Source organism: Nannobrachium achirus (genome assembly GCF_963921795.1).
Source record: "Nannobrachium achirus genome assembly, chromosome: 13".
Taxonomy (NCBI): domain Eukaryota; kingdom Metazoa; phylum Chordata; class Actinopteri; order Myctophiformes; family Myctophidae; genus Nannobrachium; species Nannobrachium achirus.
This window is the reverse complement of record NC_137833.1, coordinates 1,945,750-1,965,634: the sequence shown is the minus strand read 5'-3', so window position 1 is coordinate 1,965,634 and position 19,885 is coordinate 1,945,750. Positions and strand designations below refer to the sequence as shown.

General features: G+C 44.0%; 1 protein-coding gene across 1 annotated transcript in view; it reads right to left on the bottom strand.

Moving 5' to 3' along the window:
• Positions 1-1,862: 1,862 nt before the first annotated feature.
• cyp26c1 (cytochrome P450, family 26, subfamily C, polypeptide 1) overlaps positions 1,863-19,885 on the bottom strand; it is a gene marked incomplete at both ends in the record, with an annotated part of 39,772 nt that continues 21,749 nt past the window's right edge. Inside the window, 6 exons of the mRNA XM_080741202.1 lie at positions 1,863-2,279; positions 9,357-9,557; positions 11,839-12,027; positions 16,168-16,323; positions 17,037-17,312; positions 18,987-19,211. Coding sequence (XP_080597328.1) covers positions 1,863-2,279; positions 9,357-9,557; positions 11,839-12,027; positions 16,168-16,323; positions 17,037-17,312; positions 18,987-19,211 — 1,464 coding nt within the window. The remainder of the gene's footprint in view (positions 2,280-9,356; positions 9,558-11,838; positions 12,028-16,167; positions 16,324-17,036; positions 17,313-18,986; positions 19,212-19,885) is intronic.

The following is a 19,885-nucleotide window of genomic DNA, read 5'->3' as shown; positions in this document are numbered from 1 at the left end:
AACAAATGCTTGCAGTGGATTCAGAATAATTAAAAAACCCTAGTTTGACCCCTCACATCCCACTTAAAGCAGATTTTTTGGGAGTAATTTTTTCCTTTATAGTGTAGTGTATAGTAAGTGAAGGTAGGTAGGGCGTTTTCAAAACTTTCCCGTGATGGGATTCCTTGGGACTTTTTTTCTCTCACTAAAGACATATTGAGGATACAAAATCAGTTGAGTTTGTTACTATTGCAATTTGTTTTAGGTTTAGCCTAATTTTGGCCTAAAATTACTGGACTAATGTTCGGACAGAGCGGAGGAGTTGGAATATCTGTCACAGTGAACCAGAGCAGTGTAATGAGAGCGACGACACACTTTGAACTCGCCGCAGACCGGAAGTGGCTTCGTATGGAGTCCTAGCGAGCCTCTGCCCCGTCCGCCCCCCTATTCTAGCCGAATCATTATTTAGCTGGTAAGTAGACCAAATCAAGTCTTTTTCACCATTTTAACGCATTCACGGGCCTCTCTAACGTAGATAACATTATTAAAAGGGTGAAAAAGACGTGATTTAGTCTACTTACCAGTGAGTGAAAAATGAATGGGGGCGGACGGGGCAGAGGCTCGCTAGGAATGAGAACAGGCTCGCGTGCATGTGGGCGCATGCGTAAGCTAGGCTAAGTTAGCTTCCCACCATAGAGTAAACAGGCTTTCCACGTTTACTATGGGAGTCGACGGAAGTGTCGCCACTCTCCTTACACTGCTCTGCAGTGAATGAAGTGTCGCCACTCTCCTTACACTGCTCTGCAGTGAATGTCGGCAAGGCGCTGCCCAAGTCCGTTTGCTCTGCAACGGCGCCATCTTGTTCTTACTTCCGTGAACAACGGCCAAAGGGTGGGCTGGTGGAGTCCTTAGCTAACTGTAAGGAACCAAACATACCCTTACATGCAGTATCTGAAACTCTGAGAGAGTATAAATGCAACCAAATGCACACGTACGTCGTACAGGTCCATTTGGTTGCGTTCGTACACAGCAGAGGTGGCAGTGGTTCAGGAGGTAGAGCGGCCGCTTGGCAACTCGGAAGGTTCTCGGTTCGATCCCGGGCTCCCCCAGAGTCAGTGTGGAAGAGTCCTTGAGCAAGACTCTGAACTCCTAACTGCTCCTGGTGAGCAGGTTGGTGCCAAGCATGGTTTCCTCTGCCATCGCTGTATGAATGGGTGAATGTAATGCACAGTCTGTGTAAAGCGCCTTGGTTTAAGGCGCTTTATAAATGTATCAGTTTCCATTGACTCTCAGAGTTACGGTGGTCTGGGGCCTAATCAATACCAAACGGTGGGTCTTGTTTGAGTTTGAAGTATCAGCAGTTTGGACAGGGACGTGCTGGGCCCCTGATTCAACCCGGGAAAAAGAGTTGTAGAGGCCCTCATTGCGCGCTTTAGAGAGAGATCTCTCTCTATAGCGCTGCTGCTACTCAAAGATTTGCCATTTCAGATCATGACAAGTGACAAGCCAGTGGGCCAATTACATGAGTTATATTTCGTCATTGTCGGGTGGAAACCTTGGATGTCCAAAACCGTTTGTTTTGTATTTATCATTTAAAAAAAATATTTAAAAGCAGGGCTTTGCTTTGTGAAAAAAATTACAAATTTAAAACTTGGAGATACGAGGTTTCTGCCCGACAGTGACGATTTACTTTGTTGGCCGCCCAGCCCCCAAAATGGAACGAGGGCCGACATTTTCTTCTTCTTTTTTTCCCCCTAATGGCCGGCCTGGACCGGCCCGGGAATGAACCGGCCGTTCGGGAGTTGTCCCGCTTTTCCCCAATGGCCAGCACGTCCCTGGGTTTGGGGGTTTATACAGTATTTGCACGGCGGCGGCAGCGGCCTCTAGTGTTCAGACGGCGGCGGTGAGGCCACCGCGGCGGCGCCGTAGCGGAAGTGCACGTGCAGCCCGTTGACCGGGTGCACGATGGGAACGGTCTGCATGGCGGGGTAGGCGCGGGTGGCCAGGGACCAGCCGGTGGTGGCCAGCAGCTCCACGGCTAGCGTCTTGAGGACGAGCAGGGCCAGCTCCCGCCCCACGCAGCTGCGCACGCCGCCGCCGAACGGCACGTAGTTGAAGCGGAGGCCACCGCCGGCGCCGCTCCGGACGCCGCTAGGCTCCTCCCCCCCGGCAGAGGAGGAGGAAGAGGAGGAGGAGAAGCGCTCGGGGTCGAAGGTCCCCGGGTCCTGGAACACGGCGGCCGTCTCGTGCGTGTCTCTGATGCTGTACATCACACTCCACCCCTGGGGGATCTGGTAGCCCTACGGAGAACATAAAGATATTATAATGATCTGGTAGCCCTACGGAGAACATAAAGATACTATAATGATCTGGTAGCCCTACGGAGAACATAAAGATACTATAATGATCTGGTAGCCCTACGGAGAACATAAAGATACTATAATGATCTGGTAGCCCTACGGAGAACATAAAGATACTATAATGATCTGGTAGCCCTACGGAGAACATAAATATACTATAATGATCTGGTAGCTCTACGGAGAACATAAATATACTATAATGATCTGGTAGCCCTACGGAGAACATAAAGATACTATAATGATCTGGTAGCCCTACGGAGAACATAAAGATACTATAATGATCTGGTAGCCCTACGGAGAACATAAATATAATATAATGATCTGGTAGCCCTACGGAGAACATAAATATACTATAATGATCTGGTAGCCCTACGGAGAACATAAATATACTATAATGATCTGGTAGCCCTACGGAGAACATAAATATACTATAATGATCTGGTAGCCCTACGGAGAACATAAAGATACTATAATGATCTGGTAGCCCTACGGAGAACATAAAGATACTATAATGATCTGGTAGCCCTACGGAGAACATAAAGATACTATAATGATCTGGTAGCCCTACGGAGAACATAAAGATACTATAATGATCTGGTAGCCCTACGGAGAACATAAATATACTATAATGATCTGGTAGCCCTACGGAGAACATAAATATACTATAATGATCTGGTAGCCCTACGGAGAACATAAATATACTATAATGATCTGGTAGCCCTACGGAGAACATAAAGATACTATAATGATCTGGTAGCCCTACGGAGAACATAAAGATACTATAATGATCTGGTATACGGAGAACATAAAGATACTATAAGACAGGGATACTCAAACTTCTGAACCTGTGGGACACATTACAAAAATGCCAAGGGGCCAGTTGATAAAATGACAACATTTATGATACTTGATAACTTCTGTCTTTCATTGGCCCCTTATATTGTCCATCTTAACAACTGACACAGTTTTTTTGGCAAATTAAACATACTGTGGTTGTTGAATTTGCGTGAGAGGGAAAAAGCTCAAAATATCTCGAAAGAATTTGTCCATTTTGGGTTAATTTGGGGATTGACTGATCGATTGGTGGGCCAGTCAAAATTGTGCCATGGGCCGGAAGTGGCCCGTGGGCCTGAGTTTGAGTATCACTGCTATAAGATACTATACTATAATGATCTGGTAGCCCTGCGGACAGAAACATACTATAAGATACTATAAGATACTATCTTATATATACATTCCTCTAAGAGCCGCATCCCACTTCCAAGCCCATTCACGCCCACTTCACATCCACTTCAACTCATAGGTAGTTGTCAGAACGTAAGGAATACCGCCCATAACTCTATGCCGTCCGCTGATTCGCTAGCCGTTGCCATGGTGCCAGCCTACAGAATAAACCTTCCGCCTTAATGCAGCTTACAGCAAAAAAGGACCTATTTAATTTAGTTGCCTTTTGGGGGGGCACCCAATACGACACATCCGTATACACCACGTCATCGCATCACCAATCCTTTTTTCTTTTCTTTTTTCAAAACTTTTTTTTTTTCAATTTTTTTTTCTCAAAAAACTTTTTTTTTCTCAAAAAACTTTTTTTTTCTCAAAAAACTTTTTTTTTCTCAAAAAACTTTTTTTTTCTCAAAAAACTTTTTTTTTCTCAAAAACTTTTTTTTTCTCAAAAACTTTTTTTTTCTTAATTTTTTTTCTCAAAATACTTTTTTTTTCTCAAAATACTTTTTTTTCCCAAAAAACCTTTTTTTCTCAAAAACTTTTTTTTTCTCAAATTTTTTTTTTTACCCATATTTGGCCATTACACACACCACACTGCCGCAACATGGCGGTGAGGGCCGCGCAGCGGCCTGAACTCTAGACTTTTGCGGCCCAAAGGGCCGCAAACTTCTAGTAAGATACGTAAGGGATAATGAATGGCTCCGCGGTGAATGGCGCTAGATAACAGACCGACGGCTTGTTATCTAGCGTCATTCACCAAGGAGCCATTCATTATCCCGCTTATTACCCGGCTACTAAATAAAATGAATAATTCGACTCAAAACTAAAAACAAAACAAAGTATTTCCTTGTTTACAGACGGCTGGAAGTGTTCCTCAAGTGTTGCGCTGGGCGTCCCCCCCAGCGCAACACGGTCGCCTTGGAAAACAAGGAAGTGCTGATTAGATAGAATCCATTTTCTGATACTACGTTGTCTATTTCTCGCTTAAAATATTCTGAAAAACATTCTTGAGAGCAACGTTTAGTTCTAAATGTCGCTGTGTGTTTGTTTACATGGCTGACATTTTGGATACAGTTAAGATTCTCGCAGTGCAGCTGGACTGCATCAGGTGCTCTGAGTCTTTGATTAGGCAGCGGTCTGTTATAGAGCGGAGCGGTCTGTTATCGTGGGATATCAGACCTCTGATTTCAGCGCTCGACCAATCAGAATCAAGAATCCAAACAGGCCGGGTAATAATATACTATAATGATCTGGTAGCCCTACGGACATAAATATACTATAAGCTGTAAGATTCTTTAAGGATGCTTTAAAGAAGTAGTTCACCCCCAAAATATAACTTTTTTTCTATTGATTACTCAAGCTATGACAATAATTTGATTTGAACAATAAATGTACCCCCATTGATTCCGGATGGGGACCCAAAGGCATGTGGGTCCCCAAACAGCACCGTGACCAGCAGTAATCAGAACACCAAATAGGCCAGTCAATCTAAGCTAAAAAAGGGCCTGACCCAAAAGAAATTGCAATAGTAATGGTTCAAGGTTTTTCATGATCCTTAAGCCCTTTGCACACAGGACAGTTGCGTTGTTTTTTCGTTTGCGGCATGAATAAAACGCATTGGATTTGGTGTGCAAGGCTGTGCGGAATCGGCGCTGCGGATCCAAAAAGGAGTCATAAAAGGAGTGATGAGTTTTTTACCGCATGCGACAAGACGCACGAATCGAACTGGGTTCGATCGAGAAAAAAACGCACGGCGGCAGCCACTCGTCGCACGGCTAATTCGGAGCCGGTGTGCATGAGGTCATAGAGAATCATTGTTTTCTTTAAAAAATATATATTGTCCGTTTTATCCGTGCGGTTAAACGCGCCTGTGTGCAAAGGGCTTTAGGGTCATCCAAATAGCATATTAAAAGTTGTGAATTATATATTTAGTGGATCAAGGTGAATTCAGGGGGTTCAAGTTTGGATCACTTACTATACAGGATAAAAACATCCCCCCAAAAATCTTCTTTAAGTAGCATGTGAGGGGTCTAACTAGGGGTCTTTCATGATTCTGAATTTGTTTTGCCCGAAAAACATTCTTTGGGTTAAAAACGGCCCCCACACAACTATGGTTTAGGGATGAGTCATCACTTTTCTGGGGTCAGCTGAGTTTTGAGGTGTCCCTTTCAACCCGACGAATGTTTTTTGTGCAAAACAGATGCTTGCAAGCATCATGAAAACCCGCTAGTTTGACCCCTCACGTCCTACTTAAAGAAGATTTTTTGGGGGGTCTTTTTTCCTGTATAGTAAGTGAATGGACCCAAACTTGAACCCCCTGAATTCACCTTGATCCACTAAATATATAATTCACAACTTTCAATATGTTATTTGGATGACCCTAAGGATCATAAAAAACCTTGAACCATTACTATTGCAATTTCTTTTGGGTCAAACCTTAGATTGACTAGCCTAAAACTCACGTCCAGCTCAAAGGTCTGCAGAGCGGTGCGGTATCCTCCAGACACCGGAGGCAGGAATCTATGTATCTATCTATCTATCTACAATCTACAATCTATATATCTATTTATCTATCTACAAAATACCACCGTGAATCTATGTATCTATCTATCTATCTACAATCTACAATCTATGTATCTATCTATCTATCTACAAAATACCACCGTGAATCTATGTATCTATCTATCTATCTACAAAACACCACCGTGAATCTATGTATCTATCTATCTATCTACAAAACACCACCGTGAATCTATGTATCTATCTATCTATCTTAAAACACCACCGTGAATCTATGTATCTATCTATCTATCTACAAAACACCACCGTGAATCTATGTATCTATCTATCTATCTACAAAACACCACCGTGAATCTATGTATCTATCTATCTATCTACAAAACACCACCGTGAATCTATGTATCTATCTATCTATCTACAAAATACCACCGTGAATCTATGTATCTATCTATCTATCTACAAAACACCACCGTGAATCTATGTATCTATCTATCTATCTACAAAACACCACCGTGAATCTATGTATCTATCTATCTATCTACAAAACACCACCGTGAATCTATGTATCTATCTATCTATCTACAAAACACCACCGTGAATCTATGTATCTATCTATCTATCTACAAAACACCACCGTGAATCTATGTATCTATCTATCTATCTACAAAATACCACCGTGAATCTATGTATCTATCTATCTATCTACAAAACACCACCGTGAATCTATGTATCTATCTATCTATCTACAAAACACCACCGTGAATCTATGTATCTATCTATCTATCTACAAAACACCACCGTGAATCTATGTATCTATCTATCTATCTACAAAACACCACCGTGAATCTATGTATCTATCTATCTATCTACAAAACACCACCGTGAATCTATGTATCTATCTATCTATCTACAAAATACCACCGTGAATCTATGTATCTATCTATCTATCTACAAAACACCACCGTGAATCTATGTATCTATCTATCTATCTACAAAACACCACCGTGAATCTATATATCTATCTATCTACAAAACACCACCGTGAATCTATGTATCTATCTATCTATCTACAAAACACCACCGTGAATCTATGTATCTATCTATCTATCTACAAAACACCACCGTGAATCTATGTATCTATCTATCTATCTACAAAACACCACCGTGAATCTATGTATCTATCTATCTATCTACAAAATACCACCGTGAATCTATGTATCTATCTATCTATCTACAAAATACCACCGTGACCAGCAGTAATCAGAATCTATGTATCTATCTATCTATCTACAAAACACCACCGTGAATCTATCTATCTATCTATCTATCTACAAAACACCACCGTGAATCTATCTATCTATCTATCTATCTACAAAACACCACCGTGACCAGCAGTAATCTATGTATCTATCTATCTATCTATCTATCTATCTATCTATCTATCTATCTATCTATCTATCTACAAAACACCACCGTGAATCTATGTATCTATCTATCTATCTACAAAATACCACCGTGAATCTATGTATCTATCTATCTATCTACAAAACACCACCGTGAATCTATGTATCTATCTATCTATCTACAAAACACCACCGTGAATCTATGTATCTATCTATCTATCTACAAAACACCACCGTGAATCTATGTATCTATCTATCTATCTACAAAACACCACCGTGAATCTATGTATCTATCTATCTATCTACAAAACACCACCGTGAATCTATGTATCTATCTATCTATCTACAAAACACCACCGTGAATCTATGTATCTATCTATCTATCTACAAAATACCACCGTGAATCTATGTATCTATCTATCTATCTACAAAACACCACCGTGAATCTATGTATCTATCTATCTATCTACAAAACACCACCGTGAATCTATGTATCTATCTATCTATCTACAAAACACCACCGTGAATCTATGTATCTATCTATCTATCTACAAAACACCACCGTGAATCTATGTATCTATCTATCTATCTACAAAACACCACCGTGAATCTATGTATCTATCTATCTATCTACAAAATACCACCGTGAATCTATGTATCTATCTATCTATCTACAAAACACCACCGTGAATCTATGTATCTATCTATCTATCTACAAAACACCACCGTGAATCTATATATCTATCTATCTACAAAACACCACCGTGAATCTATGTATCTATCTATCTATCTACAAAACACCACCGTGAATCTATGTATCTATCTATCTATCTACAAAACACCACCGTGAATCTATGTATCTATCTATCTATCTACAAAACACCACCGTGAATCTATGTATCTATCTATCTATCTACAAAATACCACCGTGAATCTATGTATCTATCTATCTATCTACAAAATACCACCGTGACCAGCAGTAATCAGAATCTATGTATCTATCTATCTATCTACAAAACACCACCGTGAATCTATCTATCTATCTATCTATCTACAAAACACCACCGTGAATCTATCTATCTATCTATCTATCTACAAAACACCACCGTGACCAGCAGTAATCTATGTATCTATCTATCTATCTATCTATCTATCTATCTATCTATCTATCTATCTATCTATCTACAAAACACCACCATGACCAGCAGTAATCTATGTATCTATCTATCTATCTATCTATCTATGTATCTATCTATCTATCTATGTATCTATCTATCTATCTACAAAACACCACCGTGAATCTATGTATCTATCAATCTATCTACAAAATACCACCGTGACCACCAGTAATCTATGTATCTATCTATCTATCTATCTATCTATCTATGTATCTATCTATCTATCTATCTATCTATGTATCTATCTATCTACAAAACACCACCTTGACCAGCATTAATCAGAGCACCAGACTCACGTCCAGCTCGAAGGTCTGCAGAGCGGTGCGGTATCCTCCAGACACCGGAGGCAGGAATCTATGTATCTATCTATCTATCTATGTATCTATCTATCTACAAAACACCGCCGTGACCAGCAGTAATCTATGTATCTATCTATCTATCTACAAAAGATACATAGTAATCTATGTATCTATCTATCTATCTACAAAAGATACATAGTAATCTATGTATCTATCTATCTATCTACAAAAGATACATAGTAATCTATGTATCTATCTATCTATCTACAAAAGATACATAGTAATCTATGTATCTATCTATCTATCTACAAAAGATACATAGTAATCTATGTATCTATCTATCTATCTACAAAACAGCACCGTGACCAGCAGTAATCAGAGCACCAGACTCACGTCCAGCTCGAAGGTCTGCAGAGCGGTGCGGTATCCTCCTGACACCGGAGGCAGGAAGCGAAGGACCTCCTTCACCACACAGTCCACGTAGCGCAGCCTGGAGAGCTGCTCCAGGGAGAGGGGGGGGACCACCCAGGACCCCCCACCCCCCACCCCCTCATCCTCATCCTCATCCTCTTCATCACCTCCCAACGCCTCCCGCTAAGGACAGAGGGGGAAAGTTACTAATCCAAGGATCTTCAACAGGGGGTCCTCGGAGTTACTACAGGCCAGGGGGTCCTCCAAATCTTTATGTAAAACCTTTTTATTTTTCTGAGAACTTTAGCCAAAAACAGCCGATGTACAAGCTCACAACGCCTCGCGCTGCGAGGCGTTGTGAGCTTGTAGATCGGCTATTTTGGGCAAAGGGGTTTGGTGTAGAGGGGGGAAAAGAGCAGACTAAGTACAGAGTGAAAGATCAAGTTTATTAAGTATTGACCGTTTAAGAATCCAAAATACACGGATGATTGTGCTGTCATTGTACTGTCAAAAGATGAAACTATATGGAAAGAGGTTGTGGGGGTCCCTGCTACATCTCTCTCTCAACTAAGGGGTCCTTGGCCTGAAAACGTTGAAGACCCCTGTACTAATCTCAGGGATGTGCTGGGCCCCTGATTCAGCCCTGGAAAAAGAGTTGTAGAGGCCCTCATTGCGCGCTATAGAGAGAGATCTCTCTCTATAGCGCTGCTGCTACTCAAAGATTTGCCATTTCAGATCATGACAAGTGACAAGCCAGTGGGCCAATTACATGAGTTATATATCGTCATTGTCGGGTGGAAACCTTGTACGTCCAAAACCGTTTGTTTTGTATTTATCATTTAAAAAAATTATTTAAACTAGTGAAAACTGCCGATCTACAAGCACACAACGCCTCGCACCGCGAGGCGTTGTGTGCTTGTAGATCTTCTGTTTTCACTACTTTTGTGCAACGGCCTTGTATGATGAAGCAGGGCTTTGCTTTGCGAAAAAAATTCTGCCCGACAGTGAGGATTTACTTTGTTGGCCGCCCAGCCATCAAAATGGAACGAAGGCAGACATTTTATTTTATTTTTTCCCCTAATGGCCGGCCTGGACCGGCCCGGGAATGAACCGGCCGTTTGGGAGTTGTCCCACTTTTCCCAATGGCCAGCACGTCCCTGACTAATCTACTCAAGCACTGTTACATCATTTATAACCTCAGAAACCCAGGCTTATTCTGGCGATCGGAAGACAAATGAAGCCTGGGCAAACCTCCCTATAACATGTGCTGGATCAGGACATTTTAATAGTATGAAATAAATGTAGCTTCTTCTTTTTTTTATTATTATAATGATGAAATCGCTTATCGATTTATCAATGGTTTTCCACCATTAGTCGGGGGCGTTAGGGAGATGACATTTCTTGCCAATTAGTCTAAAAGCACCAAATTTTGCACAGATGTAGCTCAGGCCAGGGCATGCTCTAATGGTTTAGCTAGGGCGCCCGAGTCTGCGACATTCGGGGTCGCCACAGCGGCCAAATCAAGTTGGGCTCCCATCGACTTTCTATACAGGAGGAAAATAACTTTTAATAAATAAAATAACCTTTTATCTTTTTTCAAAATGGCTGCCAACTCGGGAAACTCGGGCTGTGGCAGCCTGGGACTACTGTAATAACTCGGGAAACTCGGGCCTTGGCAATCAATGAGTTAAATCACTTTAGAAATGTACAGATACCCTCTATCGTAAACTTTATGTTGTTTTTTTTACAGTAGAGTGAGAAAACAATGTTTGACATTAAGTTAATCATCTGGGGACCCCCCACATGTGTGATGTGATGACGTCATCAAACGATAAAGTCAACTTCAACTCTTTACTGAGTCGAGTCACAAGTGGTTAATGCCCTTTTTATTTTTTTTATTTTTTTACTTTACTTTTACTGAATAAAAAAATGTGAGTACTTTTTCCACCACTGGCTGCAGAGGGCCGTCTTTGTGGAATAAATGAAAAGCCGACCAAAAACAAAGTCCACCCAAACTCGTTTCCCAACGTACGGGTCTTTGGCCTTAAGCTAGATGCAGAATAGACAAAAATCTAATCTTTGCTTCTGGGGGTCCCTGGAACAAAATATTTTGAGATGGGGGTCCACGGCCAAAAACACATTTTGGGGGTCCTTAACCACTGATAGGAACATTCTACAAATGTCTTCTAAATCCTAACAGTTTTCCTAAAAAAAACTTATGTTGCCATCAGTGTTTCTCCAACTTTGTCATGTCAAGGACCCCCATAATGATATGTATTTGGCCACGGACCCCAGTCATCCCCCATTTTGTTCCAGGGACCCCCAGAAGCAAAGATTAGATTTTTGTCTATTCTGCATCTAGCTTAAGGCCAAAGACCCGTACGTTGGGAAACGAGTTTGGGTCGACTTTGTTTTAGGTCGGCTTTTCCTGTTACCGTCTTTTCTGCGGGCTGCAGCAGCTCACCTCCGTTCCGTCTCTGTGGTGGTGGTCCCCCTCTCTCTCTCTCTCTCTCTCCCGTCGCAGCCCCTGTGCCTCCAGCTCCAGGCGGGCCTTGTGGGCCACGGTGGGGTGACGGAGCAGCTGGAGGACCAGGGAGGTGGAGGCGGAGGCCGTGGTGGAGTGGGCCGCGAAGATCAGCTCCACCGCCGTCTCCTGGGCAGAGCAGGGAGGTGCAGAGAACGTTAGAGAGGCAGGGGCTGGACTTTATAAAAGGGGCCTTTTCAGTGGCGCCAGTTCAGCAAAAGCTAGGGTATGGCAAAGATGGGATTTCTAGGGTTTCTTGGGCTGGATATGGCAGCCTGGAACGATTGTTCTAGTGCAGCTAAACTTGGCATGTTGGTAAACGTGCCACAATTAACAATAATGCATTGCACCTGTGCAGCTGACCTGCGGAACCTGGGAATATACCATTCTGTCAAATGGGGAGAATATAATTATAATACCTTGTTAAAGTGACCATTTTGTTAAATGTTGCATTTGTAGTTATTTTACTGTAATTTAACAACATAATAACCAGCACAGATAGACAAAGAGACATTCATGGATTTATATTTAAAAGTAATTTTACTTTATTTCCCCCCCCTGGACCCAGGGTATGGCAGCTGCATACCCCTGGACCCCCCTGGACCCAGGGTATGGCAGCTGCATACCCCTGGACCCCCCTGGACCCAGGGTATGGCAGCTGCATACCCCTGGACCCCCCTGGACCCAGGGTATGGCAGCTGCATACCCCTGGACCCCCCTGGACCCAGGGTATGGCAGCTGCATACCCCTGCCATACCCAATTGACGCCCCTGGGCTTTTTGCTAGAAATATCGAATGCTTGATTTCTACACAGAGAGGGCAATTCTTTCAACAGGTATGGCATGGAAAGAGGAGGCATTTGCATTTCTTTCACCATAGTGAAAACTGCATTCATGGTCTGGAGAGGACACTTTTTACAGACAGGTAAAAGGGCAGGGGCTCAAGCCCCCTTTGATGTCCATGTGTGCACGTGCCTGCTCCAGAGGACGGAGCAGAGACGCCTTATATGGACTCGTACACGAGTTCTGCGCAAACCCCGCCCACGGAAGCATCTGATTGGCTGAAAAAGAGCTAGGGAACCGCTCCTTTTTTGTTGGCTGGGACCGCGCGGAGGTGCCGAAAGTCAGGGGGGCGAGGATGTACTGATCTGTACCCCAGTGTAAGTGAGACGGACGGCGCTGAGTCGGCTCATACGACCTTCGCCACGCACGACACGACGACTCGCTCACTCGGCAGTTTCTCACATGGATCAAGGTCACCTGAGACAAGGCGCCTCCGTATGCTCAGTGGAAACAAGCGCTCCCGCTCAGAACTCATATGATTCCAAATCAAGCTGCAGGGACACAGAGCTGGAAGTACCTTAGAGCAGTGTTTCTCAACCTTTTCAGGCCATGACCCCCGAAAGAATCATATTTTAACCCCCCCCCCCCCCCCCCCCACCCTGACGAGCACTAAGAGTTGAGTTGCATTTTGTATAACATGGTTCTATTGTGAAAATAGCAGATCTACAAGCTCACAACGCCTCGCAATTTTTTGCGTCTAATATTTGACAATTTGGCCAGAGTTCCTTAAATTGTCACTTTATAAATGTGCAGATACCCTCTATACACTTAAACTTTATGTTGGTTTGTTTACTGTTGAGTGAGAAAACAATGTTGCACATTAAGTTAATCATCTGGAGACCCCCCATTATGATCATATTCACACATTTTACTATAATAAATCATGTTCATACATGGACGGATTAACCCCCACGAGGTCCCCTGGCCGCAAAGTTTTTAGGCCCCCCCCCCACACACACCATAACCCCTCCTCCGTCCCGACGCGCACTATCCAGCTTGGATTTTAAGCCATGATGATCATCTGTGGACCAAGAAAGCACCTGTAGACAACAGAGGAGGGGCCCACACATTTGATTTTTAATTAAAATATACATTATTTTTTGTAAATTTTCAATGACCACGCGGCCCAGTTCCCCCAAGGGCCCCTGAGAGTCAAGGCCCCCTGAGAACCAAGGGCCCTGAGAGCCAAGGCCCCTGAGAACCAAGGCCCCTGAGAGTCAAGGCCCCTGAGAACCAAGGGCCCTGAGAGTCAAGGCCCCTGAGAGTCAAGGCCCCTGAGAGTCAAGGGCCCTGAGAGCCAAGGGCCCTGAGAGTCAAGGCCCCTGAGAGTCAAGGCCCCTGAGAGTCAAGGCCCCTGAGAACCAAGGGCCCTGAGAACCAAGGGCCCTGAGAGCCAAGGGCCCCTGAGAGCCAAGGCCCCTGAGAGTCAAGGCCCCTGAGAGTCAAGGCCCCTGAGAGCCAAGGGCCCCTGAGAGCCAAGGGCCCTGAGAACCAAGGGCCCTGAGAGCCAAGGGCCCCTGAGAGCCAAGGCCCCTGAGAGTCAAGGCCCCTGAGAGTCAAGGCCCCTGAGAGCCAAGGGCCCCTGAGAGCCAAGGGCCCCTGAGAGCCAAGGCCCCTGAGAGCCAAGGCCCCTGAGAGTCAAGGCCCCTGAGAGTCAAGACCCTGACAGCCAAGGCCCCTGGCCCCTGAATCTCCTTATGCGGAGCTGATTGTTGACATCAGGCTGTTCCGGAGGAAATCGGCGCAAGCGCTGACTCATTGTGACATCACCTCATAAAAGGCTCTGACATCACGTACGCCACATGAGTCAACAAAGAATCTCTGTGAGTGTGTATGTATGTAATCCGCGTATCTCGAGAACCGTTCGTCCCACCGGCACGCGCGTTCTCCATATATGGGAATAAAATGAATGCCCGTATGCGGAGCTGATGTCTGACATCAGAGTTTTCCGCAACCGGTACTGTGTGTGTAGAGATCTTCATATATGGGCATAAGTGGACAAAGACAAACAGATGGTCAAAACGGGTCCTATGACAACAGGTATATTGGGGTTTGCATTAAAGGGTGGGGCATTCATGGGGTTTGCATTAAAGGGTGGGGCATTCATTCCCTATTTCAAATTCGGCACGCACGTTCCCCACCGCAGCAGGTAGTGCAGTGCTCGGCCTCGACCCGACCCACGATTTTCTGGAACCAGCACGAAAGGTTCGGATTCTGATGTCTGACATCAGGATTTTCCGGAACTGGCACTGTGTCTGCATAGATCTCCATATATGGGCATAAAATGGATGCAGACAGACAGATACAGATATCTCCATATATGGGCATAAATGGACACAGGCAAACAGATGGTCAAAGATCTCCATATATGGGCATAAAGTGGACGCAGACAGACAGATACAGATATCTCCATATATGGGCATAAATCGACACAGGCAAACAGATGGTCAAAACGGGTCCTATGACAACAGGTATAATGGGGTTTGCATTAAGTTTGTCTCCTCCTCCATCTGTTTGTCTGTGTCCCTTTATTCCCATTATGGAGATCTCTGTATCTGTCTGTGCCTCCGACTGTGTTGCAGACACAGTGCCGGTTCCCCGTTTAATGCAAACCCCATTATACCTGTTGTCATAGGACCCGTTTTGACCATCTGTTTGAAAAAGCGACAGAGATCTCATATATGGGCATAAAATGGACGCAGATAAACAGATATCTCCATATATGGCATATATGGGCATACAATGGACGCAGAATCACAAAGATCTCCATATACGGGCATAAAAGGGACACAGACAGACAGATACAGAGATCTCCATATATGGGCATAAAATGGATGCAGATAGACAGATATCTCCATATATGGGCATATATGGGCATAAAATGGACCCAGAACTATAACTGCAGTGATCTCCATATATGGACATAAAATGGACGCCGACAGACAGACAGATACAGATATCTCCATGTATAGATAGTGATACAGTAATGTATAATGTATATAACATATGTATAGATAGTGATACAGTAATGTATATAATGTATATAACATATGTATAGATAGTGATACAGTAATGTATATACTGTATATAACATATGTATAGATAGTGATACAGTAATGTATACTGTATATAACATATGTATAGATAGTGATACAGTAATGTATATACTGTATATAACATATGTATAGATAGTGATACAGTAATGTAGATACCTTCAGCTCCTGTGTGGTCAGCAGGTGCCCGTGCTCCTTGGCACTGCCCATCATATAATCATTATGTATATACTGTATGTAGTGTATATAATGTATGTAATGTATAAAGTGTATATAATGTATGTAATGTATAAAGTGTATATAATGTATGTAATGTATAAAGTGTATATAATGTATGTAATGTATAAAGTGTATATAATGTATTTAATAGATACCTTCAGCTCCTGTGTGGTCAGCAGGTGCCCCTGCTCCTTGGCGCTGCCCATCATATAATCGAAGGCATCTTGGTATTCATCAGAGTGTTGTTGGTTCATCTTCTCCTCTATGATCTTCTCCATGTTGGCATGGAGGATCTCACGAGCTTTGATCCCCTGGAAAATATATAATATATACACAATTATCAGCCTGTATGACTAATACTATAATACAGTATCTATTCATAATATACATTATACACAATTGTTACATTAAGCAATAAAACCCCACTTATAACGCAATTGTAAATTGGCCTATTATGACCAATTATATATACAGAATAGCTGTGCTGTACACTAGGGCATTAACGACTTGCGATGTTTGCAAGTCGACTCGACTCAGTAAAAAGTTGAGTTGAAGTCGACTTTATCGTTTGATGACGTCATCACATCACACACGACCCCCCAATTATTTTGGGGGGTCCCCAGATGATTAACTTAATGTGAAACGTTGTTTTCTCACTCAACAGTAAACAAACCAACATAAAGTTTAAGTGTATAGAGGGTATCTGCACATTTCTAAAGTGACAATTTAAGGACTTTTTAAAACCTCTAAAATGACAAATTAAACATTGGCCAAATTGTCAAATATTAGAGGCAGAAATTGTGAAAATAGCACAACGATCTACATGCTCACGAGCATGTAGATCGTCTATTTTCACAATTTCTTAAGTTAGACTTTCGGCTTTCTCTGGTGGGAGTCGACTTGTGTAATGAAGTCGACTGAGTCGCCTTTTTGGTGAAAGCCCCAGTAAACACAGACAGATACGCCGCCGAAGGCTCACTCTGCTGACGCAGGGGTAGTGGATCTGTGGCGGTGCGTCCTGTACCTTCCTCAGCCCGCTGAAGGGGGCGTCGATGGGCAGGGAGAACAGGTTGTTCATGAGCTGCTCGAAGACCCCGGCCAGGTAGACCAGTCTCTCCTCCTCCAGCTGCAGGCCCAGTAGGACCCGCACGGCGATGCGGAACGTCAGCGACTTGGCGGCGGCGTAGACGTCCACGGAGCCCGGCGCCGAGCACCACTTGGAGATCTCCTGCTTCACCACCTCCTGGACGCGTGGCAGGTACGTCTCCAACGCCCCGCGGCCGAACACCTTGGCCAGGATCTGCACGGTGGAAGGAGAACGTCCACCATGGACCCATTGTTGTTAGCTAACTAGATAGTAAGGTGGTTTGATTGATTGAAGACTTGATTAGAAGGTTGCATAGGACAGGGGTTTTCAAACTTTTTGGTCACAGGGCACCCTTGTAAATAACTTTTTCATCCACGGCACACTTGAATTACATCGGAATCTTACATCGGAGAAATATCCGTTTCCATCAGAACTGACTGAAAATAACGTTAACCATGCACTTGAACCCCAGCATGCTTATTCTGGGGGGGAAGGTTCACCAGAAATGGAAAAAGAACTCATCAAGTACAGTGCAAATCAGGTCTGTTTCACTAAGCATAGTGAAGTGATATTATCAAATGATCTCGCGGCACCCCTGGACTGGCATCACGGCACCCCAGGGTGCCCCGTCACCCACTTTGAAAACCAGGGTCTTATTAGTACCTTTCTCTTGCTCCTGTGGATCTCTAGCCTGGCGGGGCCTGACGTCATCCTGATGTCATACTGACGTCATACTGCGTTCACTCACTCATTCCTTCCCCAGTATAACGTCTGGCCTTCCGGGTATAGGCAGCGAGTATACTGATTATTTTCTGATCGGGGCCAATCAGTGACTGCTGTCCGCACAACAAACGTAGTCTCCCTGACAACAAGTGAAAAGCTTTCCCTGATTGGTCCATGTGTAGACGGTGACGTAGATGCATGCTGCAGCATTTTCAAAACAACAATGGCTGCCCTCGCGATGCAACAAGTGTAACAGTTAACGCTCTAACGATAAAACAAGCAATAAGTGAAGTTATTTCAGAGTTGGAATCAATTACAACAATTAAAAGGGAACACGGGGGATGCGCTAGTGGAGTTCATCGGCCAAAAAGACGTGTTTGTTTGCCGTTCTTCCGACTGGCTGAGAGATGTTTTGCTACGCTGATTGGTTAGAGGAGTCTGTCTGTAAAGGCAAGTACTCCCGCCCACTTTTTAAGCTGCCAATAGGCCGAAGGCCAGACGTTATACTGTGGAAGGAATGAGTGAGTGAACGCAGTATGACGTCAGGCCCCGCCAGGCTAGTGGATCTCCCCTATAGAGTTCCAGGATGGTGTTAATAATACCTTTCTCTTGCTCATGTGGACCTCTCCTAAAGATTTAACCAGGGTGCTAATATGTACCTTTCTCTTGCTCCTATGAACATCTCCTATAGAGTTGACCAGAGTACAGGGTCCTAGGATAGTGTTAATAATACCTTTCTCTTGCTCCTATGGATCTCCCCTATGGAGTTGACCAGGGTGTTAATAATACCTTTCTCTTGCTCCTATGGACCTCTCCTATAGAGTTGACCAGGGTGCTAATATGTACCTTTCTCTTGCTCCTATGGATCTCCCCTATAGAGTTGACCAGGGTACAGGGTCCCAGGATGGTGTTAATAATACCTTTCTCTTGCTCCTATGGATCTCCCCTATAGAGTTGACCAGGGTGTTAATAATACCTTTCTCTTGCTCCTATGGATCTCCCCTATAGAGTTGACCAGGGTGCAGGGTCCCAGGATGGTGTTAATAATACCTTTCTCTTGCTCCTATGGATCTCTCCTATAGAGTTGACCAGGGTGCTAATATGTACCTTTCTCTTGCTCCTATGGATCTCCCCTATAGAGTTGACCAGGGTGCTAATATGTACCTTTCTCTTGCTCCTATGGATCTCCCCTATAGAGTTGACCAGGGTGCAGGGTCCTAGGATAGTGCGGGTGCTCTGCGGCCACTGCGTGCACACCAGGCTGTGCTCGCCCAGAAGGATCTTCCTGATGTTGTCACTTCCCGTGACGCGGACCAGCGGCTTGCCCAGCAGGTGGGTCTTGAACACGTTGCCGTGGCGCTCTCTGCGCGAGATGTGGAAGTTGGACCCCTGCAGAGAGAGAGAGAGAGAGAGAGAGAGAGAGAGAGAGAGAGAGAGAGAGAGAGAGAGAGAGAGAGAGAGAGACAGAGACAGAGACAGAGACAGAGACAGAGACAGACAGACAGACAGACAGACAGACAGACAGACAGACAGTGTGAGGTATGTTTATCCAAGAACAAAACAGGTAGCTCGTAACTCACTGTTGGTCGCTCCAATCTGTATTTGTGAAGATCTAAACGCTCTAAGATAATAATTTGATGACCAGTAATGGTTCCAGACACAAAGAGCCTGCTTTGTTCCCTATGGAGACACAAAGAGTCTGCTTTGTTCCCTATGGAGACACAAAGAGCCTGCTTTGTTCCCTATGGAGACACAAAGAGCCTGCTTTGTTCCCTATGGAGACACAAAGAGCCTGATTTGTTCCCTATGGAGACACAAAGATCCTGATTTGTTCCCTATGGAGACACAAAGAGCCTGCTTTGTTCCCTATGGAGACACAAAGAGCCTGATTTGTTCCCTATGGAGACACAAAGAGCCTGCTTTGTTCCCTATGGAGACACAAAGAGCCTGCTTTGTTCCCTATGGAGACACAAAGATCCTGCTTTGTTCCCTATGGAGACACAAAGAGCCTGCTTTGTTCCCTATGGAGACACAAAGAGCCTGATTTGTTCCCTATGGAGACA